Here is a 14617-nt window from a genome sequence, read left to right as displayed (position 1 = left end):
TAGCAATGATGTGTTGCTAGATACCGCTCATTGTTTATAGTATTAAATATTAGATTTAATATTATTGCCAACGTGACTAGAACCTATAGGGTCACACACAAAGAACAGTTAAAAGATATATATATATATATATATATATATATATATATATATATATATATATATATATATATATAAGTATGACTTATATAAGGGGTGCGTTTAGTAAATAATGCTAATGAGTTAGCAGAATTACTAAACTCGTTATTGGGCTTAGTGAAGTCCAATAGTGGCTTCTGACTTGCAGAGCACACAAGGAGTTCTATAAATAGAACCCTAGTGCTAAAGTTTGAGGTTGCACGTTTTGGAGAAACCCTAGCTCTCTGAACTTCTGATTCCTTGGTTAGCACCGATTTTTGGAGGAGCACTGTTCGTGTGGACTTGCTGAGGCTTTGCTGCTTGCTGTTTGCTTTGTTGTGATCGTGATTCTAGTTTCCAGATTCCACCTTTCAGTTTTTCAGACTTCACACTTCGAAGTAACAATCAAATCACTGATTCATGTGTAATTCGTAATGATCTAAGGAAAAAAAATCGAAATAATTTTCTGCTGCTTATTCTGTTATTCAATCGATTTTCCTTCAGTAGGCGATGGTTCACATGCATTGTTAAGTGAATTAACAAGAGCCTTTGGATTAAATTGAATCAATGAATGTGATTTGGTGTTAACGAATTCGTTGACACCTGGTGTCAACGGATCCTGACTCATTCTAATTTGGCATTTACCTAGGTAATAGATAATTGACACTTACTATTGTAAGTTGACATTTTGGATAGATATTTCAACCTAAATAGTAAAAACTATAATCATTATGTTTTTATAATTTCTTATAACACTCCCCCTTTGAAATATCTATCACAGTGCTCTATTGAAGTCTTGTTGAGGATAATTTGATTGAAACATATGTTGTCTCGTTAAAAACCTTATTAGGAAAAGGTCAAAATTGGATGCAACTATAAATTACATTTAAATACAGGATTTACAGTAGGGATTAGGATACAAATGCTTTCTATGGCAATCAGAAAGCCAACACAAAATAAAAAGGAAAATTGTGACTTCAAAAATAAAATGAATTGAAATATCACAACAAGACACACTGCAAACAACTGTGTTTATGGTACATAGATGAACAAAGATTTTTCACACAGCAAATCAGACAGATAATGGGATATTTCTCTGGCTTCCAACGTTTGGTTTTAAATCCCATGATAGCACATGCTGCTCCTCGTCAGGAAGGATAAATGGCAAAGAAATCTCTCGGATCATCAAGTCACCGCAAAATGGGCATTCACTAGCTATAGCATCATCTAGTTGCGATCGGAGCTGCCATCAATTTGTGACGTGTTATAAATTCATGAAGCATCAGCATTTAACACCACATTTCATGCTTAATTAACTTGTAATACTGAGAAGTAAAATAAATTTGAAGCTAAAACTTCAATGCAGGTAAAATGCAGTACAGAGTGATAAAAGTCACTGATGCATGAAATTAAGTTCAGAACAAACCTTATCTACAGAGGTCGTGCTAGGAATGGACCCCTCTGAAGCAAGATTGCCATTGGATTCTCTCCTTGTTTCACTGCTTATCAAAGTAAGTTGCTTCTGTAGATCCAGAATATACTCAGCCTGAACAATTTACGAAAAAAATTTATTTAAATGAGGATGTTGGAGATAATAATAATAGTTTGAGGTGGTGACAAGGACATGCAAACAGGATTCTGTCAAAATCATTATATTTGAATACAACTTTAAGATACAAAAAGCTAACTATATTGTTAATTCAAAAAATAAAAAATAATGAATGACAAATGTTAGTAATTAGTTGTTACTTGTTAGATTAATTTTTCTCCTTCGTCCGGGTTTAAACTCAGAACCTCAAACTCCCCGCTAACTATATTGTTGATACATGACCATACATAGGTAAGTACTTAAAACTACCAATTACATTTGTAGGTATAAACCTTACATTCTTAGAAGCCATTGAGGTGGCCAAATACTATAGGTGGCCCTGTAGTATATTGCTACTTGCAACCCAAAGTTGGTATATAGCTCAGATGATGATTCATATTCTATATACGTAAACATCATGCTGAAGTCAAATCCAAAGATCCAAACAGCATTTTTGTGCTCGTGCTCGACTATTGTATGTTTGTGTCATGTTAATAAACTTTATTCAACAAAGAAACCCTCTCAAACTATCTAAATCTTTTATATTAACAGCTAGACATAGGATCAGTGTGCCCTTTCAACTTAGTTACATTCGCACTTACATTTAAACTTGTTGATTTTGATAAAAAGTATGAAGGTGCTACTGAGAACAATGAACTTTCAGGTAGCATACACGAGATATTCATAAAGAGATGTGATGAAAGTAGGAGAAACGATTTGTATACTCACATGGGTCTCAACTGTACAACGAGTCACATGGGCAATAAGGCATTGTGCGTGGAAGGCATGTCCGCACGGAAAGACATAAAATGGAGCCATTTGTCCTACTGATGTATAACCACGACCTATGCCAAACTCCCTACCAGCATTTAGAATCTTTCGCCGACATACCTAGGGAGTTAGATTAACAATCATCTCAACCACAGATTCATAAAAACAAGTAAAACAGTGTATCTAATGATTAAAAGCAAGGCAGGTTGATCTTAACATAGTTGTGGTACACAGCCACAAATAAAAAACTGAACAACGATGGTGCAACTTTGTCAAATGTATATCAGGAAGATCAATACCCCACATTCCTCATCACGATCAATAACAGTGCATCTTTGAGCAAGTGCACTGATATCATTTCTGATGTTGTCAGCCCCATGGGTTGTGTCGTTCATCTCTTCCTTCAACTGTTCAATTTGCTTGTTGTAATCTTCCAGTGATGAGCAGATCGCTTCCTGCATAAATCCAGATAAACAACAAATGAACAGATAATATTATGAAAGGAAGCCATGCTATTTTATTTACATGGAAACAGATAATAACCAATAAAAAATGAGCTAGTAAGTATCGTTGATATACCTTGAAAACCGAACAGAGTTGAATATAGTTAATCGAGACGGAAAACTAAGAAAAAATAAATGTACCTTGAAGTCATCAATCAGGGCAAAATCTGGAAAAAACGGTAATATATCCTCAATCTTCAGCAAGCCATCCGTTTCTTTAAGAAATGCAATTGCCATCCTTATGTTTTCCCTCTTGGTTCCTTTTTCTTGTTCAACAACATGTTTGGCAATCATGAGCCAGAGCTTCTTTCTTAAATCTTCATCATCTTCAACCTTATCGGCTTCAGCCATAGCTAACTCTGGATCAACCTAGTATAGAGAAACAACTTAAAAGTCATTTTCAAAAACATAAAGCCACAATTACCAAGTATAGATAACCAACTTAAGGCACTTTTAACTGGATGTCTTCTACTACTTTTCAAACCCTGGCTCTAGGAGAAGTTTATATTCTACATAACTGCATAATGATTTCAAGCTTTAAGATTCGGCAACCATTAATGTATTAGGGATAAAAAAAGAAAACACAAAAAGGTGTACTTTTGGGCCTCATCAATGAATTATTCCGTAACTTAAGAGTTTTAATGCATAAAAAGTTAATACCATTGAATAGAATTCGTTATTCTTGCAGCAACCCCCTAAGGTACAAGTGATTACAAATGATGTAAAGAAGCTATTTCTACAGTATTACCTCTTTTAGAGTATTAATGCAGTGGAAAATAGGAAAATAATAATTGTATTAGTCTCACCTGTAGGGCAAGAGCAACGGCTTCTTCATGCATAGACATCATGCTGTATATATGAACACATGCTCGCATTCGTTTTTCCTTGAGGCAAAGACGTAAAGCATACTTGGGATCATAGAAGAATTCGGGACCATTTTCTGGTCCTTTTCCAAATTTACATTCTAGGAATCGTAGAAGTGAACTATCATCCTCCTGAGTAGATAAAAATGGAAACAACTTAAACACAGACCAAAATACATAAATCAAGATATTTATTGTTTACAGAAAAAGAGGTAAAATAATTATGGGTGATTTGGTCAAGAAAGAATTATGATTTGGTCAAGAAAGAATTAATGCAATTGACAATTTGAAGAGAATCCCATAAAAATGGACAAATAAATTTTCCAATAGGGTGTCCTGTATTTGGCAACGAAGATATTGTGAATGAATTAAAGGAGTCTTATAAAGGGATGGAAGGAGCATATATATTTTATGCACAACAGTACAATACAATAGGAATGTGAAAGAAAACCAGTCAACCTGCTTTGCATATAAAGAAAGCAGCAGGTTATGAACACCAGGATCTTCATTATGCAATTTATGAACACAAAATTCAAGATATTTAATGACTTCGTGCGTCTCATTCCTGCATTTTAAAACAGTAGATATAATAAAAAAAAACTCATGAACTCATCATTTCTGAATTAAACATTTGAAAGATTGAAAATGCAATTCTGAATATGCAGTACTTTGCATGAGGTTCACTTGAATAACGCATCATTGCAGGAATCAGTTTCCTTGGGTTCAAATTCTTTGTAGTCATCCATGACTCCACAGTTTCATATGCATCAAGAGCAATAAGGTCTGGCGCAAATTTATACTGCACAGGACAATCAATATTGATAATTGTATATTATATTAGTCCAAAGAGATTGAGAAGGTTCGTCCCAAACAAAATAATAGCATTAAAACTCAGGAAGAACCAGATAGAATAGAAACCAAAATAATATCATATCCCAAATCCCTGTGGCTGAACCTTACCTGAAGGTCTACAGACACAGAAGGTTTCTGAAGCACTTCCAGTGCTCTTTTTGCTTCTCCTTGCTGAATCAAGAATGAACAAAATAGAAAGAACAACAAAAGAGAAACGGCCTAGTCAGATAGTATATTCCAATAAGCGGAGCAAGAAATTAGGAATAGTGGGGGCATATCATATATAATTTGTAGCGATAAATATATATTACATTTCATTTTTTAAAGTAGAAATATACATCACGATTATTCTTTAGGATTTGCCATATTTTAAAAATATTGAATAATTTTCTCATTTTCAATCTCAATAAAAACATATATGATATATCTCTCTCTCTTTTTTGTGGTGGAAAGCTCTCTTTGTGCCAAAAAAAAAAAACATCACTCTCTATATAAGTAACTAGGTTTAATTACACTTTTAGTAACACAAATTTATTAATTCTGTGATTTTAGCCCCAGATTTTTTATAACAATTTTGACCCTTAATTTATTATCTTTCTTAATTCGTAGTCCCCCTCCCAATTTTATGTTGAGTTGGCAATTTATATGAGGTGGCTTCCCTATCATCTTGCTAATATTTATATTAATTGAAATTAAAATATAAAAAAAAAAAAAAAAAAAAAACAGAAAACAAAGGAAAGTCTCTAGTAAGCATATAAGGCATAAGTGGAATCAGAGCACCTGAATGTAATGGTGAACTACAATCTCATACTGCCCTTTTAAGCTAGCAAAATATACCGTTTCTTCAACCCTTCCATAACTGTCCAAAATTGCAAAAGCAGAATTTTATACAGATTAAATGACTGTATATAACTAACTTAAACTAAAATTTTAAACGTCGCGGAAATAAACCATAGAGTAAACTGGAATATCCCTTCTTTTTTTATTAATATGAAAAGCAATAAAATACAATGTTATGAATGACAAGGTTTATAAGTTTGACCAACAGCTAAATAACATTTGTCAGCATATACATATATTGATGATGTACCAAAGATCGTGGTCTCCTAATCTACCTTAGAAGCATACCCTTTATCTTTCCTACATCTATTTGTCAAATTGAGTAGTAAATGAAGTAATTTGTGGTTGAGATTATTTCATATACAAGAAACCAGAACTGTATAAATATAATTGAAGAAAACAAGCATGCACTAAAAATTGAAGTCAGGCATAGCAAGTGGCAGCTACTACCTTTCTAAAAGTTTCATTGTAGTTGCTTCATCCAATACATCCTTGCTGTCACTGAGAAAAGCACGAAACTCTTTAATAATTGATTGATACTCTGAATCGCTATTCTCCAAAGAAGAATCGTCTTCTAAAAGCAGTCGGTTTATCTACAGATCAAAATATAAACTAAAATTAATGAGCATGCATAAAACATCTCACAACTAAAGGGATACAAAATACAACTGATGTAATACTTTAATTTCCCAAAGTCATAGAGTTAATTTATTCCTTCCTTAGAAACAACAAGTTTATCTTCTACTGTACGCTAAACTTTACACTCCATGCAACAATTCCAAATAAAGGAAATAATAAAGTTAAAAATGCTTCACAAAATATATGGAATTCCAGGTCATACAAGTACAGAAATAAGCACCCTTCTATTCCAACTTTGAAGTGTACATAAGATTTTATCATTATTCATGCAATTATTCACAGAACGAAAGATAAATGAATAAAAGTGGTAAACAATTTTCCTATCAAGTGTAAGCTCACAGTAGAACCTTGTCCAGGTATAACTCAGTTGCCCATGTGGATATCATTGTTATTTGGCATTTATCATCCTTTTCTAAATTATCAAGCTTCCGCAATAAGAAAGTCCTCAAAGCATCCTGCAAATAAGAAGAGAAACTAATGAATTTGCATATGCACGAGCCTAATGTTAACTCCAGAAATTTTGAAAACAAGGTTCGCCAATTCAAATCAATTTGCATAAGGAAGCATTAGATTTAAAAGAAGGATGCTTCAGATTAAACGCACATATGAAAATCATTTGAGTTTCCACTTATCATACACACAAATGCTTCAGATATAAAAGAAGTCTGTAACAAACAACATTAAACAAACTTTTTCTGGAAATGAACACCAATGTTTTCTGGAATGAAAAATAACTCTCTTCAATTTCATAAATCTTAGAAGGCCAGAAACATGAAAAGTACCTGTTCGCCAGCACTGATGAACTTCAAAGTGACCTCCTCAAATGATAAAATATAATTGATCTGCAAAACATATTTGATATTTCTGTCAGTTGTTTTTATCTTTTAGATTATATAATATCAAATTCCCAAGTATTACTACTTGAGAGTTGAGAGCATGATAGGCATATGTCTTCAGCGCAAAAAGCATTTACTAAATACACCAAAATAGTGAACTTAAAAAGAGAATTTACTTTGGCATAGAAAGATGAGGCTCTAAAATAATCTTTAGAGGAAAACGCAGCTTCAGCCTGCACCATAAACTATGCTAGTCAAAAACTAAACCACAGCATTATTGTAAACAAAAAAACTTGAATTTATGTTGCCAAACAAACCATATCAACTCACAATAAATTCAAATGAATGTTACCTGCACTAAATATACTTGGTCCCTTTGAAAAGGGTCACGACAATTTGCTAAAGCAGCAGCATATTCGTTCATGTCAAGATACACTTTCCACATATCTCGACCCTCATCATTGATTGACACCTATCAACAAATTCAGCAGCATTGATCACAACCAAGACAGTTGGATCTAAAATACAGAAGGATGTAGTAGTTGGAGTAGTTGGAGAACACAAACCTGAAAGATGGAGTTTTGATCATACGCATAGAATAAACCAGCCGTGGCATCACTACACAATCCAATAATACCCTTTGCTGCTGAATCAGAAGTTTGGTCAAATTGAAGTTCTTCAATGATGTTCTCACTAATTCTATTTACGACCTATGTTCAAACAATTTAGGAAGCAAATGTTAACTCAAAAAGATATTGTGCACAGCACCATGATGCAAACAAAACAGTGATAGATAAGTGCATACACACCTTGACCTTATTCTCTAAAAGCAGCAGGAAATGGAATTCAGACAATGCGATTGAACTTGGTTTAACTGCTTCAACTCCTTCAGACAACTTGGAGTAGTTCAAAAGAGCCTTGTTTTCAATAAAATTTCCATTTCCACTTGAAGTTCCATCAAGTAGTTAAAATATTAGAAATAAAGGTAAATAAGTTCCTAAGAACAAACAATACGGAAGGATTTAACAAAAAACAACATCTAGAACCACTCATGAAGCACAAATAGCATGCTCTGAAATGAGATTCGCAGAACCACAACCCACATAATGAGCATATTCTAAACTAATCCAATGTAGATTTAACAGATAACAAAATCAAGGCATGGCCTAAATTACCTATGTTGCCCTCCAAAATTTAAGCCACCATGATAAATGCCAGCTCCAGAGAGCCATGCAAAATGTACAGCTCTTCGTTGCTTAATGTAAAAATGCAATTCACTGAAAGAGAGGCAATATAATGAAGTCTTAGAATGGAATACACAGAATGTGGAAAATAGTAAAAATCAAGGGAATTTTCAGCCTCCAGATTTCTTGCATTTACTTGCCTGTTTGGTATGTCACCAGGAAGTTCCATGAAATGCACCGCACGGTCTAAATAACCTGCAAACACAGTCTACAATTTGTATAACAATTAGCAAAGTTTAAACTTGTGAAATATAACGAAGGTATGATAAAAAGATAAAACTGAAGACTAATAGTTCATTGTGTGATAGAATAAGATAGTATGTTTCCTTAACCATTTTCTTAATTCTTAAAATAGGAAAATATATCAAGAAGGTACATGAAAAGAACTTTAACTTTAAATTTTGTTACTCAACAAACCATGTGACAACATTTTGTCCCAAAAACAATTAATTAAAAGACAAAAATACCCTTCCCCTCCCTCCCCCCATTCGCTCTAAAAAGATGTGAATGTCCATGTATATTACATTAAATTATAACATAATATAGACACACACATACTTAAATGTACTAATAACATAATATAGACACACATACTTAAAGATGTGAATGGCATGTATACACACAATGAGGAAAAAAAATGAAAACCAGAAATATGCAAATTTATAGCATTTGACTTACTTCTAGTGACCCAAAGCCAGTGAAAGAGTAAAGCCGGGTAGGAGTAACTGCCATCACATAATATCTAGTCTCATTAATAACGCTGGCCGTTTCCATCTGAACAGAAATGACAAGAACCAGAAATTGAATGCCTTAATCACATTTGGAACCTAGAAAAAAGTCTTTGACTTTAATTACAAACAAAATAGGATGAAACCAAAGACAAAATCTTCAAAAATAGAACCTGAAATACTAAACAGAAAGACGATATACCTGTAAACCCATTAAAGCTTCTGGAAGCTCTGTCAATTCATAGAGAAACTTGATATATTTTTCCTTTTTGTCCTTCTCGTCCACAGCCAGCTCATGAAGTTGACCGTTATCTGTACCGAGAATGACTTCCTTTGTGGAAACTACATTTTGAAAGTTAAATCAGAACCTCAAGCAGGAAATGATACATGTAGAGCAGAGGTCTTTGTTGTACATTAATCATAGTTCAATAGCCAGATAAGCAATTAACTAACTACCTTCAGTTATCTGTTGCCTGTTCCATGCAACAACATTCACAACAAGACCTTTAAGCTTGCTCAAAACTCGCGGTTTGGTCCATTTTGCATGAGTATAGAAAGTTTCAGCTCCCCCCGGACCAACAACAGTGGCAATACAATGACACCCTCCTGGATCCACAAAAACTCTGTGGATTGACTGGTCCCCAGGACGACCCGCAGATAGATCAAACTCTGTACTCCAACAGAGAACAATATATCAGACTTTCATCAACGCAATTGAACAAGGATGATATCAAAGCACAAGAAAAACTTCAACTTCCAACATAAGGTCAAGCACAGCATTATCAACCAGTAAAACAGAATCATTGAAATTTGAAACGGCGAACCCCTACTCTATATCTCAAATGACAAATAAATCACCAAATTAGACACTCAAAATATTACAACAACATAAACAAATAAGTCGTATCCCACTAAGTTGGGTCAACTACATGGATCAAACGACACCATAATGATCTATCATATCTCTTAGAATTTGGGTTGGGCCTAAATCAACCTTACCAAACCGGCTTGTAAGGTGAAGGCTTCTTAAAATTTATAAACACTACACATGTCATATCTCTAGGCAATGTGGAACTAAATCCACCCAATCACACTCAACACAATGAAGGTGTTTGAGACTGCAATGAAGGAAACCCAAATCACCTGGGCCGAGTTTCTACCATCTTTCCTACTAATAGGTGCTAACCCAAAATCTCAAATTTACTAATACTTGAGATCACATATCAAAAGGGTGGTCAAATATCAATTAATTTACACTATGTCTCACACACAGCAAGATTGGAAAAAACCACAAAAATTGAAAGTTTACCATGTGAATCACCAGCCCCAAAATCATGGCGAATGACCCATCCTCTACTAGTTCCAATAACAATGACATCATTTCCAGCAGCCATACAAGTGATAACTCCATGACCCTTTGCAGCATATCGTTCAAGAAGGTCCACCGTGAACACTTGCCTCCCATGATCCATCTAACAAATTGAGTTTTTTTTCCATCAAAAGTTAAAATCATTGAAATTGAAGTTGAGAAGATGCATAAGATTGATGAAAGAGCTTACTTGTGAATTTGGTAGTTTCGATCAGAGGACTTTCTGTTGCACGAACGAAGAACAAATGAGGAGTTTTGTTGTTTTTGGAATATACGAAAAATGACACATTTGCCCTTAAAAATGGTGATTTATTTGTCAATTTTTTTAAAATTAAAATTTTATATGTTTTGTTAGGAATTTGTTTGGGAATATAGTGTTAAATCTCTTAAGATAAAATTGGTATCCTTTGTGATTGGAGGGTTTTTCTTTTTAGGTGTTTTACGATCTCAGTTGTGAGATTAATCTCTCAATCATATGCATAGACGATATCTGATTCACATTAAAAAGATATATAAATATATATAATATGAGCTTACTTGTGAATTCGGTAGTTTCGATCAGAGGGCTTTCTGTTCTGATGCACGAACGAAGAACACACAGGAGGAGTTTCGTTGTTTTTGGCATACACGAAAATGACACATTTACCCTTAAAAATGATATTTGTCAATTTTCTAAATATTTTTATGTTTTATTAGGAATTTATTTGGGAGTCCTCATGAGTTTAGAATTTAACGCAGGGACAATGCATAATTAATATATGCAATGTTTGGAGTTCTAACCTCAGCCACGACAAATAAAAAAAATAAAAAAAATCATTTCGGAATATAGTGTTAAATCTCTTAAGATAGATTTGTTATCCTTTGTGATCCGACAGTTTTAATTTTGTTGAGGTGTTTTACAATCCAAGTTGTGAGATTAATCTCTCAATCACGTGCATTAACGATATTTGATTCACAATAAAAAAATATATAAATATATATAATATGAGTCTAAATCTTTTTAATTTACCTTAATTATTGAATATTTATCTAACTAAATTTTTTTTTTTTGTTAGAATAAATTAGAATATTTTTACGTGTTACTATCGGTACAAAATCAATAAAAAATAAATAAATCATAAGAAAAAGAAATAACATTTTAGATGGAAGTAATTGAATAGTGAATTTAAACTAGGAGAAAATCATAAATACTTGACTTTAGAATGCTAGTACAAATGGTGGATTTATAGTGAAGAGTGGTTCCAGTTGACTCTTATCTCAACAATCTTGGTTGTGGATTTGGAAGCTACGCCTCTCAGCTAGTGTGCAACTTTTTGTATGGCAAACTTGTGGAAAATCTCTTCCTACTTGTGTGATCGTGGAGTTCAGGTAACATCAACTTATCCTTTCTACAATGAAGAAGAAACCATTCCTCGTTGTCTTATGTTATTATATCCTCAAGTTGTTGATATTTGGATTATTTAGACATTGTGGCATTAGTGGCTGAAAAAGACACCTTAGCTCGGTTGATTATGTGGAATATTTGGACCTATCATAACAAAACAAATTTATCTTTGAGAGAACCATACCCATAATTCTTCGGGCGTTTGGAAGCTCCTCCTCCCACTTCTGTCGTCTAGTTCGTGAGGTTGCTTGGAAGAAAGGGGATCGAGATAATGGGGTCTTGAATATGGACGGAAGTGCTCTAACTAATCCATGGAAGGCTGGTTTTGGTGGATTGTTGTGTAGTTTTGATGGTATATTCCATATTTTAGTTTTTATGGCACCGTTGGTAAGTCTAATATTCTTCATGTGGACATGCAACCACTTTTTATCGACATGAAATTGCGTTGGCAAGCTGGGTTTAGAAAAGTTATGTGCTTTTTCAACTTGTCACATGATAAAATTCTCAATTTCATCATTAGAAAGATTAGATCATATCTCTTCATCACATTCTTCATGAAGGAAATGCTTCTACGAGTGTTTTAGTGAGATTGGAAGCTAATAACTTAGATAATTGTACTCTATCAATTCTTTCCTAGTTTGTCACTAGGCTTATTAACCGAAGCTCTTGGTGTGTCTTTTGCAAGGGCGTAGTCCTTCTTTTACCCTCGTTTTTTTCTTCTTCTTCTTTTTCACATTCTTTGTAACTTAAGTGTCAGATGCTTGAGTTTCTATTAAATATTTAGTCTAAAGTTATTGTACGGATGAAAAAAGATATGGTATGAGAGTTTAACCACTTAAATTGACCTCAATTATATTAAAGGATTGATTTCTGCAATTCGTGTAAGATATACATTGATTTACTAAAAAAAACTATTTATTATATTTTTTATGAAGTAATTCATAGTACATTTACTGGAATTGCTTATAAACAATATTACAATGTTGAACATTTTTATCACTAAGAATCAAACTCGGCACCTCATAGTTTACAATATTTACATTAATCATTTGTGCTAAACCATAACCCAGTAATATTAGAATGCTGAACAATAGTTGACTACACTCAAATACATTTTTTCCTCTAAAAAAACACTCAAATACATTAATCATAGTTCAACAGCCAGAAAAGCAATTAACTAACTACCTTCAGTTATCTGTTGCCTGTTCCATGCAACAACATTCACAACAAGACCTTTAAGCTTGCTCAAAACTCGCGGTTTCGTCCATTTTGCATAAGTATAGAAAGTTTCAGCTCCCCCCGGACCAACAACAGTGGCAATACAATGACACCCTCCTGGATCCACAAAAACTCTGTGGATTGACTGGTCCCCAGGACGACCCGCAGATAGATCAAACTCTGTACTCCAACAGAGAATAGTATATCAGACTTTCATCAACGCAATTGAACAAGGATGATATCAAAGCACAAAAAAAAACTTCAACTTCCAACATAAGGTCAAGCACAGCATTATCAACCAGTAAAACAGAATCATTGAAATTTGAAGCGGCGAACCCCTACTCTATATCTCAGCTCAATCGCCAAATTAGACTCTAAAAATATTACAACAACATAAACAACCAAGTCATATCTCACTAAGTTGGGTCGGATACATGGATCAAACGACACCATAATGATCTATCATATCTCTTAGAATTTGGGTTTGGCCTAAATCAATTGTATCAAACCGGCTTGTAAGGTGAAGGCTTCTCAAAATTTATAAACACTACACATGTCGTATCTCAAGGCAATGTGGGACTAAATCCACCCCCTCACACTCAACACAATGAAGGTGTTGGGGACTGCAATGAAGGAAACCCAAATGTCGCAATTAGGTGACTTGGGGATGGACCGCAATAAAGGCTGAGTTTCCAATAATATAACATGTTTCTACCCAACTGATTAATTTCTGGATCTTTCTAAATAGTTCCCCTTATAATATTTCTAGGTCTTACTCTGCCTCTAGTGATTTGACCACCTAAGCCGAGTTTCCGCCATCTTTCCAACTAATAGGTGCTAAACAAAATCTCAAATTTACCAAATTTGAGATCACATATTAAAAGGGTGGTCAAATATCAATTAATTTCCACTATCTCTCACACACAATATGATTAAAAATCAATAGAAAAACACAAAAATTGGAAGTTTACCATGTGAATCACCAGCCCCAAAATCATGGCGAATGACCCATCCTCTACTAGTTCCAATAACAATGACATCATTTCCAGCAGCCATACAAGTGATAACTCCATGACCCTTTGCAGCATATCGTTCAAGAAGGTCCACCGTGAACACTTGCCTCCCATGATCCATCTAACAAATTGAGTTTTTTTTTCTATCAAAAGTTAAAATCATTGAAATAAGATGTATGAAATTGATGAAAGAGCTTACTTGTGAATTCGGTAGTTTCGATCATAGGGCTTTCTGTTCTGATGCACGAACGAAGAACACACAGGAGGAGTTTCGTTGTTTTTGGCATACACGAAAATGACACATTTACCCTTAAAAATGATATTTGTCAATTTTTTAATTATTAAAATTTTTTATGTTTTATTAGGAATTTATTTGGGAGTCCTCATGAGTTTAGAGTTTAACGCAGGGACAATGCATATTTTTTTTTTTGGACAATGCATAATTAATATATGCAATGTTCGGGGTTCTAACCTCAGCCACCACAAATAAAAAATAATAATTATTTGGGAATATAGTGTTAAATCTTTTAAGATAGATTTGTTATCCTTTGTGATCCGACAGTTTTTATTTTGTTGAGGTGTTTTACAATCCAAGTTGTGAGATTAATCTCTCAATCACGTGCATAAACGATATCTGATTCACACTAAAAAT

The 14617-nt window shown here is 33.8% G+C and overlaps 1 protein-coding gene across 3 annotated transcripts; it reads right to left on the bottom strand.

Annotated features, from left to right (window-relative positions):
* Nucleotides 1-972: 972 nt before the first annotated feature.
* On the bottom strand, nt 973-14262 carry LOC11411031 (vacuolar sorting protein 18). Of its 3 annotated transcripts, none has more exons than XM_024772621.2 (24): nt 10888-10985; nt 10291-10453; nt 9438-9650; nt 9184-9323; nt 8932-9027; nt 8394-8461; nt 8185-8286; nt 7819-7954; nt 7576-7719; nt 7362-7481; nt 7186-7242; nt 6956-7015; nt 6521-6628; nt 5985-6127; nt 5475-5553; nt 4803-4865; nt 4511-4641; nt 4302-4407; nt 3786-3974; nt 3121-3348; nt 2776-2931; nt 2435-2596; nt 1544-1663; nt 973-1360 (listed from the first exon to the last, which is right to left on the bottom strand). In XM_024772621.2, exons 2-24 carry the CDS (start codon nt 10451-10453, stop codon nt 1190-1192), a joined length of 2955 nt encoding a protein of 984 aa, XP_024628389.2. In that variant the 5' UTR covers nt 10888-10985; the 3' UTR covers nt 973-1189. The 3 variants fall into 3 exon arrangements, with proteins under 3 accessions (XP_024628389.2, XP_024628391.2, XP_024628390.2); XM_024772623.2 differs by lacking the exons at nt 9438-9650; nt 10291-10453; nt 10888-10985 and adding exons at nt 12920-13132; nt 13924-14086; nt 14165-14262 and having other exon boundaries at nt 1190-1360; XM_024772622.2 differs by lacking the exon at nt 10888-10985 and adding an exon at nt 10541-10683 and having other exon boundaries at nt 1190-1360.
* Nucleotides 14263-14617: the final 355 nt, after the last annotated feature.

The sequence above is a fragment of the Medicago truncatula genome, chromosome 8 (genome assembly GCF_003473485.1).
Source record: "Medicago truncatula cultivar Jemalong A17 chromosome 8, MtrunA17r5.0-ANR, whole genome shotgun sequence".
Classification (NCBI taxonomy): domain Eukaryota; kingdom Viridiplantae; phylum Streptophyta; class Magnoliopsida; order Fabales; family Fabaceae; genus Medicago; species Medicago truncatula.
Note: the sequence above shows the minus strand (reverse complement) of the source record. Positions and strands in the feature narration are given on the sequence as shown.